General features: G+C 45.4%; 1 protein-coding gene across 1 annotated transcript in view; it reads right to left on the bottom strand.

Annotated features, from left to right (window-relative positions):
- KL (klotho) overlaps positions 1-10,295 on the bottom strand; it is a 28,879-nt gene extending 18,584 nt beyond the window's left edge. The window contains exon 1 of the mRNA XM_066621252.1: positions 9,588-10,295. Within this exon, the coding sequence (XP_066477349.1) occupies positions 9,588-10,295 (708 nt within the window). The remainder of the gene's footprint in view (positions 1-9,587) is intronic.
- Positions 10,296-14,915: the final 4,620 nt, after the last annotated feature.

Here is a 14,915-nt window from a genome sequence, read left to right as displayed (position 1 = left end):
ACACCTAATCCCTACAACCTTGAACACATTTGTGTGCTGAACAAGATCATGACAAACTTAAAAATCTCTATATCTAAAACAACTTGCTCTTCTGTATTTCTTCTCTTTGACCCTGAGAGAAATGAGGTGACTTGAGGCCCTGGACAGATTTTAAAAAAGCTTTCTGCACTAAATCCATATCTTAAACGTTTTAACAGGAACAGCATTGTACTTTTAAAAAATAACTGCGCACTTCTATCTCAATGATCCACCGTTGTAGTGGCTCCTGTGCCAGCAAAAGATGTTGCAAAAGTGCCACAGGGTACATCACAACACCCAGCAAGTAAGCAGCGCCAGCAGAGCAGGCTGAATTGCCCTGCCAGTGCTCTATTCAGACCCAGGGCCACCAGCAGAGGCAGGTTTCAGACAAGTAGCACAAGGACTGGGAGAGGGTGGCTAGAGGGCAGTACAGAGACAGGGAGGGGGTATTTCTGGGGAGGGGGAAGGTGGAAGGGGGCAAACCAGGCCTGGGAGGGGGGCAGGATTAGCAGAGGCTAGATTAGTGGAAGCTGCTATCATTCAATGCAATTGATTGGTTGGAGAAGTAGGTGGCACTTCACACAGTACATAATTAGTCTGTCGAATTCACTGCCACAAGATGTGATGCTGACTACTATCTTAGATGGCTTTAAAAGCAGATTGGACAAATTCATGGATGACTATCCTTGTCTATTAGTTATGATGGCCATATGTTACCTCCAGGTTCAGAGGCTCTGTATAACTGTTGCAGAGGAGCAACCATAGAAGAGAGAATTCATTTCATGTTTGTGGGCTCCCAAGAAGCAAATATAGACCACTGTGAGAAACAGAATAATGGACCGGGTGGGCTTTGGCCTGTTCTGGCACAATAGTTATGCTTTTAACCCAAAAATAAAATTTACCACTACATAAATTATCAAAGTGAAAAAAAAAAACCTGTCCAAATTCAAACCCCAGTAAATAAATGCAATACCACTAACTTATTTTCCTGAAACTTGAACTTGCTGGATTACTTATTCAGATAATATTTAACTTATTTCCAGAAAGAAGTCATCCACATCCAAATAATTCTACTTCTGGCTCAATATGCGCAAGATGAATACAACACACAATAAAGAAAGGTATAATCATACATCATCATAGAAATGACCTGCAAAATTACTACTTTGTAATCATACAGAAGGAAGAATGTTGGAAAATGTATACAGTCACAATTATTTCAAAAATAAAAGTGGTCCTGAATGATAGGACGCTAAAATTGATGTTTTGATTCATGACCAACCATGAGAACAGTTTCATATTTTACAGGTGCTTCATTTCATATTCAAATGGATACAGTCAGCCCACATCTTATGTGCACTTTACTTGTACTTAGGAGCTTAGCAAAAAGAGAGAGAGAGAGAGAGAGAGAGAGAAACATCCCACCATTCCACTTACTAAATACATGCCTTGGAGTAAGCCTGAGATCAGAAAAGGGAGCTTCCATTCCCACCTGCCTTATAGCTGTTAAGCAGCAGTCACAGCACACATTTTTCAGATGTAAGGGATCAAGGTGATTTTGAGTACAGTATATGTGATTTTATATGCACTGTCTCTGAAATGTAACCCTCATGTAAGATGCAGGCAAACAATATATGAGAAACCATCGTTTTTATTGTAGTTTCATATTTATAGGCACAGAGTGCAGAAGCAAGCAAACAGGCGAGAAGAACTCTCAATGCAATATCGGTTCTGTCCCCAAACCAGTTTTCTGCCAGCCATATTCACACCGCTCCTACCACTAAGCTCCCCTTGCATACGCTCCCCATGCTCAGACTGGAGAAACCATGTTCATCAGTCTATCACCTTGCAGGCAACATAGCTCATGGCTAAAACAGGTCTGATGTGAGAGATCTGTGATGACAGCTCCCAAGGTCGTCTTCTTAACTTCACAGCAGCCACAGGAAGTTGCTAATGGGAAGCAGCATTGTAGAACCAAATGTTTAATGCACTTTCTCATGCACTATTTCCCAGACCTCACACAAACCCCGAAGCTGCTATTGGGCCATTTTCCTTGCTGTAGAAAAATACAAATGAGTACCTCCATTTTCTTCCAGTGGTATTAACAGCACCTTCAAGATTGGGGTAACTTAGATTGAGGAAAAGGCACAAGTGGAGCTGTTTCCCACTCCCAAAACACTCCCTCTCCCAAAACCATTTTCCCCAATAAATTATCAATCAACAAGGGATTGAGCTATTACAAACTAAGTCAAATTACACAGGGAATAGATGGGCTCAGTTTATAATAGCTCTGAGATTTGCAAACTAGGTACAACTCATTTCCAAGGCCTAAATTCCAAAACTTGTCTCCATCTCCAGATAAGCTTAGGAAAGACCTCTCTCTGCATCTGCTTAACGAAACAGCATGAGTCAAGACGTTATACAACATTCTAGCCATCAGAAAGTTTACAACTTAATGCAGCCCATCGTGCCAATTTTGGTAGACCAAAAATAAAAATTACTCAGATCTGCTTCCAGGTGAATGCTGAATACAGAATCTATACGGTAGGTGTCGTTAATGATCCAATGTCTGTACTGCTTGGATTACAATCAGCCTTTTTCCTTCACATTCTGTTACCAAGAGAGCGATTAGGTTAAGTGCTCTTCACCCTTACCCCAGCTGGCTTCTAAATAGAACTAATGGCTGAATCCTGTGCATGTCTACTAAGAAGTAAGTCCCTTTATAACCAACCAGGCTTACTCCCAGGTAAGCGTGGATAGGATTGCAACCATAGATATGCTTACCTGTAAATATTGTGATGGGACTATTCTCAAAAAACAAATACTCACACTATATTCTTTTTCAGCTGTGAGATGCTAGTTCAGTATGCTAGTTCAGTCACTCAAAGAACTATTGGGATCAACTAGTGTTACAGCTGCATTCCTTCAGGCAGGTAGAATGCCCATCTTGCTAAAAACAGTTATTCAGGAGTTATGCTCCTGAAAAGACACCTATGACTAGATAGGGATTATTTTTCTATTGTTCCTTCCTGGGCAAGGTGTGAGTGGGGTGGTTCCATTACCATTTGAAGCAGTCCTTGATGATATTCTCTGATCCACGTCAGTTCAGGTTCTGGCCATGGCACACAACCAAGACTTTGTGATCCATGCAGAAGCAGAGTTAGTATAGCATGCTCCGCAATGCACCATTAAAGCAGCACCTTTCCCTTGGTGTCAGAGTCATTCAGAGCAGTGATGGTAAGTTGCCACCACTGCACCAAAAGGCTCCAATGCCAAGGGGAAGGGGCTGCTTACACAACACATTGTGAAGTGTGCTGTGTTTACTGCGCCACTCCCCCCCAGCTCTCCTTCTGACTCCATGTACAACCTTTGTTTAGCAATTAAAGGAAAATACTTCCCTGTTGAATCTTCTGGACTTCCGAGAGACTTTTGTTATGGTGGATCATCTTGCTCAGTCACCAACAGGATTCAGCAAGGGGGAGAATATCAGCCTCGAGTCAGTTCTGCTCCTTCAAGAGTTCCAAAAGAGTTTTGGGATAATACTACTCAGCTCCCTTGAATCACCACAACAATGTACATGAATTGACATGCTACATCTACTAGGAAGAGATTGTACAGAGATTTGAAGTGAGGCGTCATCGATGTTCTAATGCCATCTGGCTCTATTTTTCCTTTAGATGTGAACTTGGAATGGCAGCATAGTTAAAGCTAAATAAACATCTTCATCTCTGCACATGTATGCCGTTTACATGGGAATAAGCATAAAGTTTTTTATTTGCCTGGTTGACAAACAAGTGCTAGCCCATTTGCCAGGCTGTGACTTGTACAGATTTCATAATTATAAGTTTTTTTAAAAATAGGTAAAAGATGTGCCACAGTTCATCTTCAATCCAAAAGGGTTTTTTCCTGTGAGTGGTCCCTGTAGGCAGCGCATTGCCTTCTTATAATAAATAAATTATGGGTAATTTAGTTTTAAAAGTAGTAATAAATAATATAGTGTTTAAATTAACCACACAAAATCAATATACAAGTGTTTTTAGCTTTTATTTTGTTGTGTCCTACATTTTTCTTGGACATCCTACATTTTGGGGTGCCTTGTCCTCTTTGGTGGTTATGACATCTGGTCAACCTGATTCCAATGAACAACAATGAACAGCTTTGAACAGCCAATCCATATATCAGAGAAGCAGTCAGCATGAAAAGCAACTTCTTGATGATCTATTCTAATTATATAATTTAGTTTGCAGTATCATCAGGTTATGATTTTCTTGCTGTCCTTTGTAAAGAAATAAGAATGCTTTCTTTGTCACCACTCTCTCTCCTAAAGAATCACTGTCACAAGTATGTGAACCAGTTTCAAGGGATAAGTACATCTTAATAGGGAAAAGGGTAAGTTTTCATTAAACAATTAATCAAAAACAATGTGCAGTGGTAGCAGCAGGAGCATTCCAAATGTTCACTTCGTAAAGATACCCAGTGGTATCAGTCCAATAAATATTTTAGGTTATACAGACTGAGGATGCAATTCTGGGTGTACTTATCCTACCCAACTTTCCAGTGCTGATGCAGCCATGCCAATGGATTGCACACTGCATCCTGCAATGGGAGGAGAGTCACAGAGGCCTCCTCTAGGTAAGGAAACATTTGTTTCCTTGCCTCAGGGCTGCCTTGTGGCTGCATTGGTGCTGGAAAGTTGGATAGGATTGGGCCCTTAGTCTTAATGAACTCAGAAAGACATGCATAGGACTGGGGTGTTGGTAATCAAATATACACATCAGAAAATTGTTTCCTGACTGGTATTCCTCTTGAATACAAAATCTGCAACAGTTGAAGAACTGAACAACTAATCTGTACATTGCTCAGTGCTCTACCCTACTATTTGGCTGCTACCGCCTCTGAAGCAGCGCCTATGATTTCTCTTTTTAAGGGGGGGTGTTTTACTGCCCTTGATCCAATATTTTTGTAATGCATTCATATATTACTACTACGGTTTTTCCTTTTTGTGAAACAGACCTCAATAATCTACTTATGCAAGTGCATGTGAATATATATAGGGCTGCAGCCTTAAGCCATTTCTGCCCAACATTGCATATATGTAACAGGGATCAAATGTGTATATACACAGGGATCAAACCAGTGGGTTGGGCAGAAATGGGACCAACACCCATGCATTGTATCTGAATGTACATATCTGTCATTTAGTCTCCGCTTTTAAAATAGGACTTTTCCTAACATACCTTTCCCATGTGTATATTTATCCACAACAAACTTTGTCCGATATATCCATGGTAGGCAATGCTCTTGCCTACCAAAGCTCATTTTTATTTACATTGCCCCATCAATGTGCATGGCACTTTTAAGACAAGTCCCGGACTAGAGGGTCTCACAATCTAAAACTGACACAAGGGAGGGAGAAACTGCAAGGAAAAAGGGTAAGAAAATATGATACAATGAAATGTGTTAGTCTTCAAAGGGGTTAGTCTTAATCCTAACTCACTTTCCAGCACCAACATAAGGGCAATGCAACTTCAAAGTAAGGGAACAAACACTGCCATACCTTGAGGAGGCCTCCGTGACTGACCCCAAACTGCAGGCTGCCACAGCTATGTCAGTGCTAGAAAGATGGTTAGGATTGCGCCCAAAGTGTGCCATGTATGGACAAGAGACTTCGGGCACAATCCTAACCAATTTTACAGCGCTGAGGTAAGGACAATGCAACTTCGAGGTAAGGGAACAAACATTGCTTTACCTTGAGGAGGCCTCTGTGATTGCCCCCCCCCCCCGATTTCAAGATGCAGCACAAGCCCCACAGCTATACTAGTGCTGGAAAGTTGGTTAGGATTGCGTCCTTAGAGCCCAATCCTATGCATGTCAACTCAGAAGTAAGTCCCAGGGGTAAGTCAATAGGGCTTACTCCCAGGAAAGTGTAGATAGGATCCTAGCCTTATAGTAGTAGTAGTAGTAGTAGTAGTAGTAGTAGTAGTAGTAGTAGTAGTAGTAACTTTATTGTCATTGTGCTACAGCACAATGAAATTTATGCACCTTTGAGATACAAGCATAAATATATACTACAGTTCCAACAATCACACTCTGCACACTCACCCACACATTCTATACAACATGCATCATAATATTAAAACAGTATAACAGACCATAATGCCCAGGAGCATGGTAACAACTATATCGCCTTATTCAACGTAATTACGACTGTGGGATAAAAACTGTTCAGGAATTGTGTGGTGCTGCTCTAATAGTTCTGTATCGTCCACCCGAAGGCGACAGTTCAAAGAACTTATGAGCCGGATGGAAGGGGTCTCTCAGAATACTATGTGACTTCTGCACACAGTGAGATGTATAGATGTCCTCCAAAGCTGGTAGATGAAGGTTGATGATGTGCTGCGCAATCTTAATAATTCTCTGCAGAGCTTTTTTGTTCCCTGCAGAGCAATTTCTGTACCACACCAAGATATCATAGGTTAGGACACTCTCAATGGTGCAACGATAGTAAGACACAAGCAGCTGCTGTGACAAATTTAACCTCCCAAGCTTCCTCAGAAAATATAACCGCTTTTGTGCCTTTTTTATCAACATGCTGGTGTTAATAGTCCACGAGAGGTCCTCTGTGATGTAAATACCTAGGAATTTGAAACTAGCAACCTTCTCCACCTCCTCACCATTTATGTACTGGTGTAATAATTTATGTATAATAGCCCAATCCTATCCAATTTTCCAGCACCAATGCAGCTGCAATGCAGTGTTGATGTAAGGGAACAAATGTTCCCCCACCTTGAGGAGGCCTCGGTGACAGCCCTCCCACTCACTACAGGATGCAGCATTTGCCCCTTTGGCACAGCTGCATCAGTGCTGGAGAGTTGGATAGGACTGGGCCCTAACACAGCTATTCTTCTGCAGTTCAACACTTCTAAAATTGTGAGCATGGGGCTATACATCCCAATCTGAATTTGGACCACAGGGGGGGGGGGGGAGATTAGATTAAAGCCATAGTTCTGCTGCACGGTAAACCCCAATCTGGAAGCTTTTTAAGGTCAATTAAAAAGACACACACGTAATTTACAAAACATGAACTTAAAGCAACTGGTTTGACCGTGAGATTCCAATCTGACAACTTCAGTACATATGTAGTGCTTCCTTACCTTTTACCCTCACTACAAAGTGTCAACATTTCTGCTTGAAAAAGAAAGGTAACACTAAAATACCCAACATCAAACAACGACAGCAAGATCAACCTAATTCAACTTCTCAGACCAAATATGCAGCAGCAACAAGTCAGGACATGACTTCCATGAGTACATTAATCCAGATGGGGATTATTACTCCAGTTATACTTTGCAATAAACTGCAAGCAGGACTCGGGAACGGGCAAGGAAGATGCTTGCTGACAAGGGCTACATTTAAATAAACTTTGTTAAATAAACTTTGATAAGGTAAGCAAACAAGCCACACTACACTGCACATACTATAGGAGCTACCAAATCAATTTGTTATTTAAAGTGTGGCGGCCGCACAGTATGAAGGTGTTTGTTCTGTGAAAGGTTTTGCAGTATTCTGAAAGAAAACTAACTTCAAGTTATTGCCTATGAAACTATTACATTTGACAACAAACTCACAACATTGCAGGGCTGGCTGGAAGAGACTTGAAGGTCCTCTAGACCCTTACACTTTATCCCTTACAGCAGAGGTGCCCAAAACCCAGGCCTGGGGCCACTTGTGGAGACCCCAGCCTCCCATGAGCCTCTGGCTCTCCAGAAACTTGCAACTGCTCTCAGTGGGAGGGTGACTGTTTGACCTCTCAAACAGCTGTGGGATGAGGGCTCCCTCCCCTTCTTACTGTTTCACATCTGTGATGCAGCAGCAAAGAAAAGGCCAGCCTTGCTTTGTGTAAGGCCTTTTATAGGCCTTGAGCTACTGCAAGACCTTCATTCATTCATTCAAGTTCCACCTCTAGTATATGTAAACTTATGTAAATTTATTCAAATTTTAAATGTAAATTAATTCTTTTTTTCCCTGGCCCCTGACACAGTGTCAGAGAGATTATTTGGCCCTTCTGCCAAAAACTTTGGACACCCCTGCCTTACAGATTTATTTGATCCTAATACCTCCTAAACATAGGATTTATTTGCATAACTGGATGGCCTGAAGATAGGGGAATGACACTCTGCACATATTTACCCGGCAACTGTCCTTTTTCAATGAGTCCCCAGCATTCTTATCACTGGTGTATGGGGTGGGGAATCAAATGCAAAAGAATTTCTCATGCATCTTAAGAATACTTTGAGGAGAAGGAGAAGAAGTAGTAACAGCAGTAGTACTTCAGACTATGCTTCTTTCCCTATGGACCTCTCGGGCAGTGGCATAGCTAGAGGGGGTGCAAATCACTAAGTTTTACAGGCCCCTCCCCCTCCCCTTCAGAGCCCTTCTGGACAGTGGAGCAAAACAGAGGCATTGCTCCACTGTCTGGTATGGCTCTGAAAGGGAGGGGCCACTTGCATGCTGTGTTCAGGTGCCTGCAAAACTTAGTGCTTTGCACCCCTTCTAGCTACTCCACTGCTCTCAGACAAGCTGTGCAATGCTTAGGTGTGTTCCCTACAGGCAGCAAGTCTCACAACATACTATACAGACCTACGTACTGCATCCTATTCAGAAGTCGGCCCCAAAGAAGCAAGTACTGCACAAGGTTATAGACCACCGGATGATTAAAGGCAGGCAGTACATAGGTCTGCAAAGTATGTTACCTGCAAGGATGATCAGCCAGAGGCGCCTGGGAAAATGGCTGGCACTGCCCATCCTCAGGGTGTCCCTGTCTGTCAAGGAGGCACAGCCCTCCCTCGCTGCCCATTCTCTGCACATCCTGAGCTTTCGCCAGAGGCACAAGCCTATCCAAATTTCCAGCACTGGTGTAACCACAACACATCCCCGAGGTTAGGGAACAAGCATTTCCATAGCTGGAGAAGACTTCTGTGACTGACTCCCCACCACAGGATGCACTGCATGTCCCATTAACATAAGAACATGAGCCCCGCTGGATCAGGCCAAAGGCCCATCTGGTCCAGCTTCCTGTATCTTACAGTGGCCCACCTCAGGGAGCACACAAGACAACAAGAGACCTGCATCCTGGTGCCCTCCATTGTACCTGGCATGTCATAAGAACATAAGAGCCCTGCTGCATCAAGCCAAAGGCCCACCTAATCCAGCTTCCTGTATCTCACCAGATGCGTCAGGGAACACACAAGGCAATAAGACACAACCTGCGTCCTTGTGCCCTCCCCTGCATCTGGCACTCTGAGGTAGCCTCCTTCTAAAACCAGGAGGTTGCACATACCCATCAGGACTTGCAACCTGTGATGGACTTATCTTTCAGAAATTAGTGCTCTGCACCCCCTCTAGCTACGCCACTGCAGTCTCAGGCAGGACAGGCAACAGGTTTGTCCAGTCCGGACAGATGCCATCACCACATCCGGTGGCAGGGAGTTCCACAGGCCAATCGCGCGCTGGGGAAAAGCGCTTTGGAGACGGCGCTGCTGCGCGCGAGCAGGGTGCCCCCGCCTCACCTGGAGAAGGTGGTGCGCCACGCGGTAGCCGGCCCGGCGCCCGCCCCGCACCCCGGGGGCCAGCCTGCCGGTGGCGTAGCCGTGCCAGGCGACGAGGTAGGGGCTGTCCATGGTGAGCCAGTGGCGCACGTGGGCGCCGAAGAGGCCGAAGCAGAGGCGGGCGTAGTCGCGGAAGAGCTCGCCCAGCGCCGGGTGCTGCCAGCCGCCGTAGAGCTCCTGCAGGCGCTGGGGCAGGTCGCGGTGGTAGAGGGTGACCACGGGCCGCACGCCGCGCTGCCGCAGCCCGGACAGCAGGCGCGCGTAGTAGCGCACGGCGGCCGGGTTGGCGGGCGCGGTGCCGTTGGGCAGCAGGCGCGCCCAGGCCAGCGAGAAGCGGTAGTGCGAGAGCCCCAGCCGGCCCACGGCCTCCAGGTCGCGCTCCGGCCGGCCGTAGCTGTCGGCGGCGCCCCGGCGGGGCGAGAGGGCGTCCCACACCGAGGGCCCCCCGCCGTCCTGGCCCCAGGCGCCCTCCACCTGCGGCGCCGCGCTGCCCGCGCCCCACAGGAAGCCCTCCGGGAAGGTGTCGTGCAGGAAGAGCTGGTCGTCCGGGTAGGGCAGGTGCTGGAAGCGGGACCAGGTGCCCGCGCCCTCCCCGGGCTCCCCCAGCAGCGGGCGGCAGGAGAGCGCCAGCAGCAGCAGCAGCAGCCCCGACGGGGCGGGGGGAGGCATGCCGCAGGCTGGCACTGGGCAGCAGCAGCAGCAGCGGGCGAGGGACTGAGTGTCTCCCCCGCCGAGCCAGCCCCCTTTATCCCCTGCGCGCCCTCCCCGCGGGCCCACCTAATCATTAGCCAGGATGGGGCGGGGGGGCTCCTTCCTCCTCCTCCTCTAGTATGTGAAGGAGGGAGGTCACTTGGGGGGGGAGCGAGCTTTGGAGTGACTTGATGGGAAGGGGGGAGAGAGGAGAGGCAGCCTGCGCTCCCCACACCCACCTCCTCCACTCTCACTGGGGTGAAATTGAGCACCTCCCTCGGGTGCTGGAAGTGGGAGGTGGGCAAAGGACAAGGATTTGTCTCCCTGCAGCGACTTTGGCTGTGGCTCACTCTTGATGAGACTGAGAGCCCAATCCTAGGCATGTCTACTCAGAAGTAAGTTCTATCATATTCAATGGGGCTTACTCCCAAGAAAGCGTGGATAGGATTGTAGCCAAAGGCATGGAGACTAATTTGACCAGTGGCCACTGCCTTGGATGGCTCAATGGAACCTCCATATTCAGATGCAGTATACCAGTCCCTGGGGTGGGGCAAGTGTGTGGGAGAGGGCTATTCTCTTTGGTTGTTTGTAAGTTTCCCAAAGAGATCTGGGTTTCCATGGGGAGGGGGGGGTTTACAGGCTGCTGGATTCGATGATCTGGATATAGATCACCTTATGATCTTCTTCTGAACATGCAGTGCTACTCAGATTCTCGTTTTGCATTGCTCAGTCACAGCCCAAACCTATGGATGTCTACTCAGAAGTAAGTCCCATTAGAGTCAATGGGCTTACTTCCAGGAAAGTGGGAATAGGATTGGGCTGTCCAAAAGCTTCAGTGCCTAGGGGTAGCATCTATTCAGCTATTCAGAGAATAATATCCTCTATTCAGCTCTTTCTCTCTCTGCACCCACTTCTGGCATCAGCTCAGACTTCAAGGAACTGCTCTCTAACTTTGTGCTTAAGATCATTCAACTTGTTACCCCATTTGATACATTCTTCTTCAGTCGACCCTCAATTTAATTAATGCCAGAACTCTGTTAAACCTAAATGCATTTATGGCAGAATGTATATGCAAAACACATGTGACTTATTTTTCAGTGAAACAGACAAAATCTTCTATTTCTTAAATACATTAAATCAAAGTCTATTAAATAGAGAGGTCACTGTGCCATTTTGCTCTACCCACAGAATGTTTTAAAAAGACACTTGTGAGGGGTGAGATAGCCTGCCCTTTCTTGCATTTGTAGGGATAAACTGCAGATTTTGATCTGAGAGTGTTTTCAAGTATGGTCCGGGGTGGCCCATCCTTGAGGCTGGGTGATGAGGGGAGCATCAATGGCAGATTGCAGGGTGGCTGGTTTGGGCTGCCCTTCACCCTGAGGCTGCTGCTGATTCCACCTCCCTCCAATCTGCCACAGATGCAGTCTGCATTGATCCATTTTCCACCTGCTAAAAGCAACCAGAAAATGGATAATCTGCTTCCTTACCTTGCTCCTGGTGTGGTTGCTTCAAACACAGAAGTGTGCGACTTCCAGTTTGACTTGGGACCATGTAAATGAAAGTCTTTCTTTTGCGCAGTCCCTTTAAAACAAACTGGAAGTCTTCCATTTGGAGAAACTATACCAGAAGCAAGGTGTAGGGCTTTTTGTGTGCCCAGACATGGCAGTGGCAGACCCAGGCTGGCATCAGGCAGCATTCCGTGTTGCACTGCCCCTGAATATAATACTCATTATTCAGTATTAACCCAGTTCTGCCTGGCCCACAGGTGTACACATTTGATCCCTGTTGCATATATGCAACATTGGGCAAAAATGGCTTAAGCATGAAGTACAAGGATGTGATATTGAAGATGGAGTTGCTGGTTTTGTGTACAGGTTCTAGACACAGCTTTTATTCTTGGAGAGTCTCTACCTGTCAGCATATGGTAGTAAGCAAGATGCACTGATGGTCTGACTTTGTTAAAGGCATCTTCATATGTAGGTTGGTACCCACATGTGTGTATATGTTTGTAGGCAGGCACCTACAAGCAATTTTCCATTTTGTTCTCAGAAGGTAGATGACAGCATCTGCATCCAGGGAAGGAGGGACATATCATGATATACCTGTAGTTCAAAATGCATTGCAAATTTCAACCAGAAAAAGGATATCACGCTGCATATCCAACATTTACCCATTTCATCACTTCCATTATTTGCTTGAGTGGTGTCCTCTTGGACTCCTTCAAGAGGACCAGTTACTGACTCTTAGCTCATTTAAATCAAAAAGTCCTTCTGAAAGCAGATTTCAAAGTGTTTAAGGTTATCAGGGTGCATATTTAAAATTCAAATATGAGAACTTGTACAAGAGAATGTGTAATACAATTTGCATAGGCAGTGAGGCCAATGGCGTACACAGATGTTCTCAGGAGATAAAAGTTATTATTTAACTAACAAGTGAAAGGATTACAATAATTTAGATTTATTTTTAGACAACAAACAGTTGCAGATGGAAAAAATGCAAGCGGTTGCTAATATTCAGAATATATCACCCAGGTTCAGTTTATTCTCAGTTTTTTCCTAACATCTAATGATCATAATAATATGATTTTAACTTACGTAATTATTCTGTTACTTTTCTGTCACTTAATGCTGACTTTTAGTAGCTACAGGCACATGCATTTTGGATGTACTATACTAAGTTTTTGGTATAAATTGGTATACTTTAATTCGGATATTTTTTAATTTTGATCTCCTTTTCATGTTCAGACTGGACAAAGTATAAGGTAGATTGTAGAACAGTAGCCAAGTATGCTGATTAAGACTGTGTAAGAAATGAAGGTTGCCAACACACCCTGTAAGAAATGTCTTGTTATGAATTTGCTTTGCCCTGCTGATTACTGCAAGGATGGACGTTCTCCTTATAAGAACATAAGAACATAAGAAGAGCCCTGCTGGATCAGGCCAAAGGGCCATCTAGTCCAGCTTCCTGTATCTCACAGTGGCCCACCAAATGCCCCAGGGAGCACACCAGATAACAAGAGACCTCATCCTGGTGCCCTCCCTTGCATCTGGCATTCTGACATAGCCCATTTCTAAAATCAGGAGGTTGCACATACACATCATGGCTTGTACCCCATAATGGATTCTTCCTCCAGAAACCTGTCCATAAGAACATAAGAACATAAGAACAGCCCCACTGGATCAGGCCATAGGCCCATCTAGTCCAGCTTCCTGTATCTCACAGTGGCCCACCAAATGCCCCAGGGAGCACACAAGACAACAGGCACAACCTGCGTTCTGGTGCCCTCCCCTGCATCTGGCAATCAGAGGCAGCCTGCCTCTAAAACCAAGAGCTTGCATATACCTACTATGACTTATAACCCGTAGTGAACTTCTCCTCCAGAATTTTGTCCAATTCCTGAAACTGATGCCTACTTAAGCATTCAGAATTTGTACCAGAAAAAAAGAAGTTAATATTTCTTGAATGGGCAATTCATCTGTAGGGCTGGAGTGTGAAATGAGTGCTTGGCAGATATGTGCTTGGCCAATCAAAAATGAAAGCTGATAGTTTTGAATTGGGAGAAGTGGAAGCTATAAATTGACAACCCCACGTTACTTTAGTCATGTCCCTGATCTCAAGTGACAACCAGAATTCGGATCCAGAAGAAGAGGAGCCAAACAGAACTCCTGGTGACTCCCCATTTCAAATACTGGCTGCTGAGGTTTTGGACAACAGCAAATGAGGATGTGACAGCAAGTTACCCAGGCAGTGAGGATCTCCAGGAACCTGAATCCAGACCCCCAAACTTATTCTTTCCTAAGGGGAAGCACATCAGGTAAGAGGTGACAAAGAGGTGATGGAGTACTACATTTCAGTTCCAGGTGCTGCCCCCTTTAAGAATCCGCACTCTGCAGCAGCAGCCTAGGAGTGGTGGTTAAGGTCTGGAGCTAGGACAAATTGCTCTTTCAGGTTCCTTCTGAGGCACTCTTACCATAGCACTGCACGCCATGCTGCAATAGTGCATCATACTTCATGAGTCCCTGTCTGGGGCTTGAACAGGCCAGGAATGCAGGGTGATCTGATGTAGAGAATCTGCTGCTTTGTAGCAGTGCCTGTTTCCCTTCACACCATCCTGGTTTCAGTCTGGAGGTTTGTCCAGAAGTCAGCACCAATGTAATTCAGAACAGTGCTCTCACACCTGTGCAAAAGCACAAGGCTGGGCAGAACGTGCCTGTGAGAAACAGCTGACACAGCTGTCTATAAGTCAAGGACTACCAGTATTTGTAAATAAAGCAAATGAGGGCACCTTAAGTGTCCAGCCATCCAAAGGAAACTAAATGCCCTGGAACTTCTCACTGCCGAGAAGAGTGGAGTGTATAACACTTGTGTTAGAAGTGAGATGGTGTTCTTTGGAGAGACATCCAGAAGCTGCTTTATATTGAATTATATCATTGGTTCAGTATTGACTACACTGTTTGGCAGCAGAAATCCTGAAAGAAATTAGAGTTGCAGAATTGGTGCAGTGATTTGCAGAAGTGGTTGAAGCCTCCACTGGTGACAGAACATCTTTGGTCAGTAGCTGCAAGGGTTCAAAGGTGATCCAGAAACCCAACAATGGAA

This window comes from Tiliqua scincoides, chromosome 3 (assembly GCF_035046505.1).
Source record: "Tiliqua scincoides isolate rTilSci1 chromosome 3, rTilSci1.hap2, whole genome shotgun sequence".
NCBI lineage: Eukaryota > Metazoa > Chordata > Lepidosauria > Squamata > Scincidae > Tiliqua > Tiliqua scincoides.
This window is presented reverse-complemented; position numbering and strand designations above follow the sequence as displayed.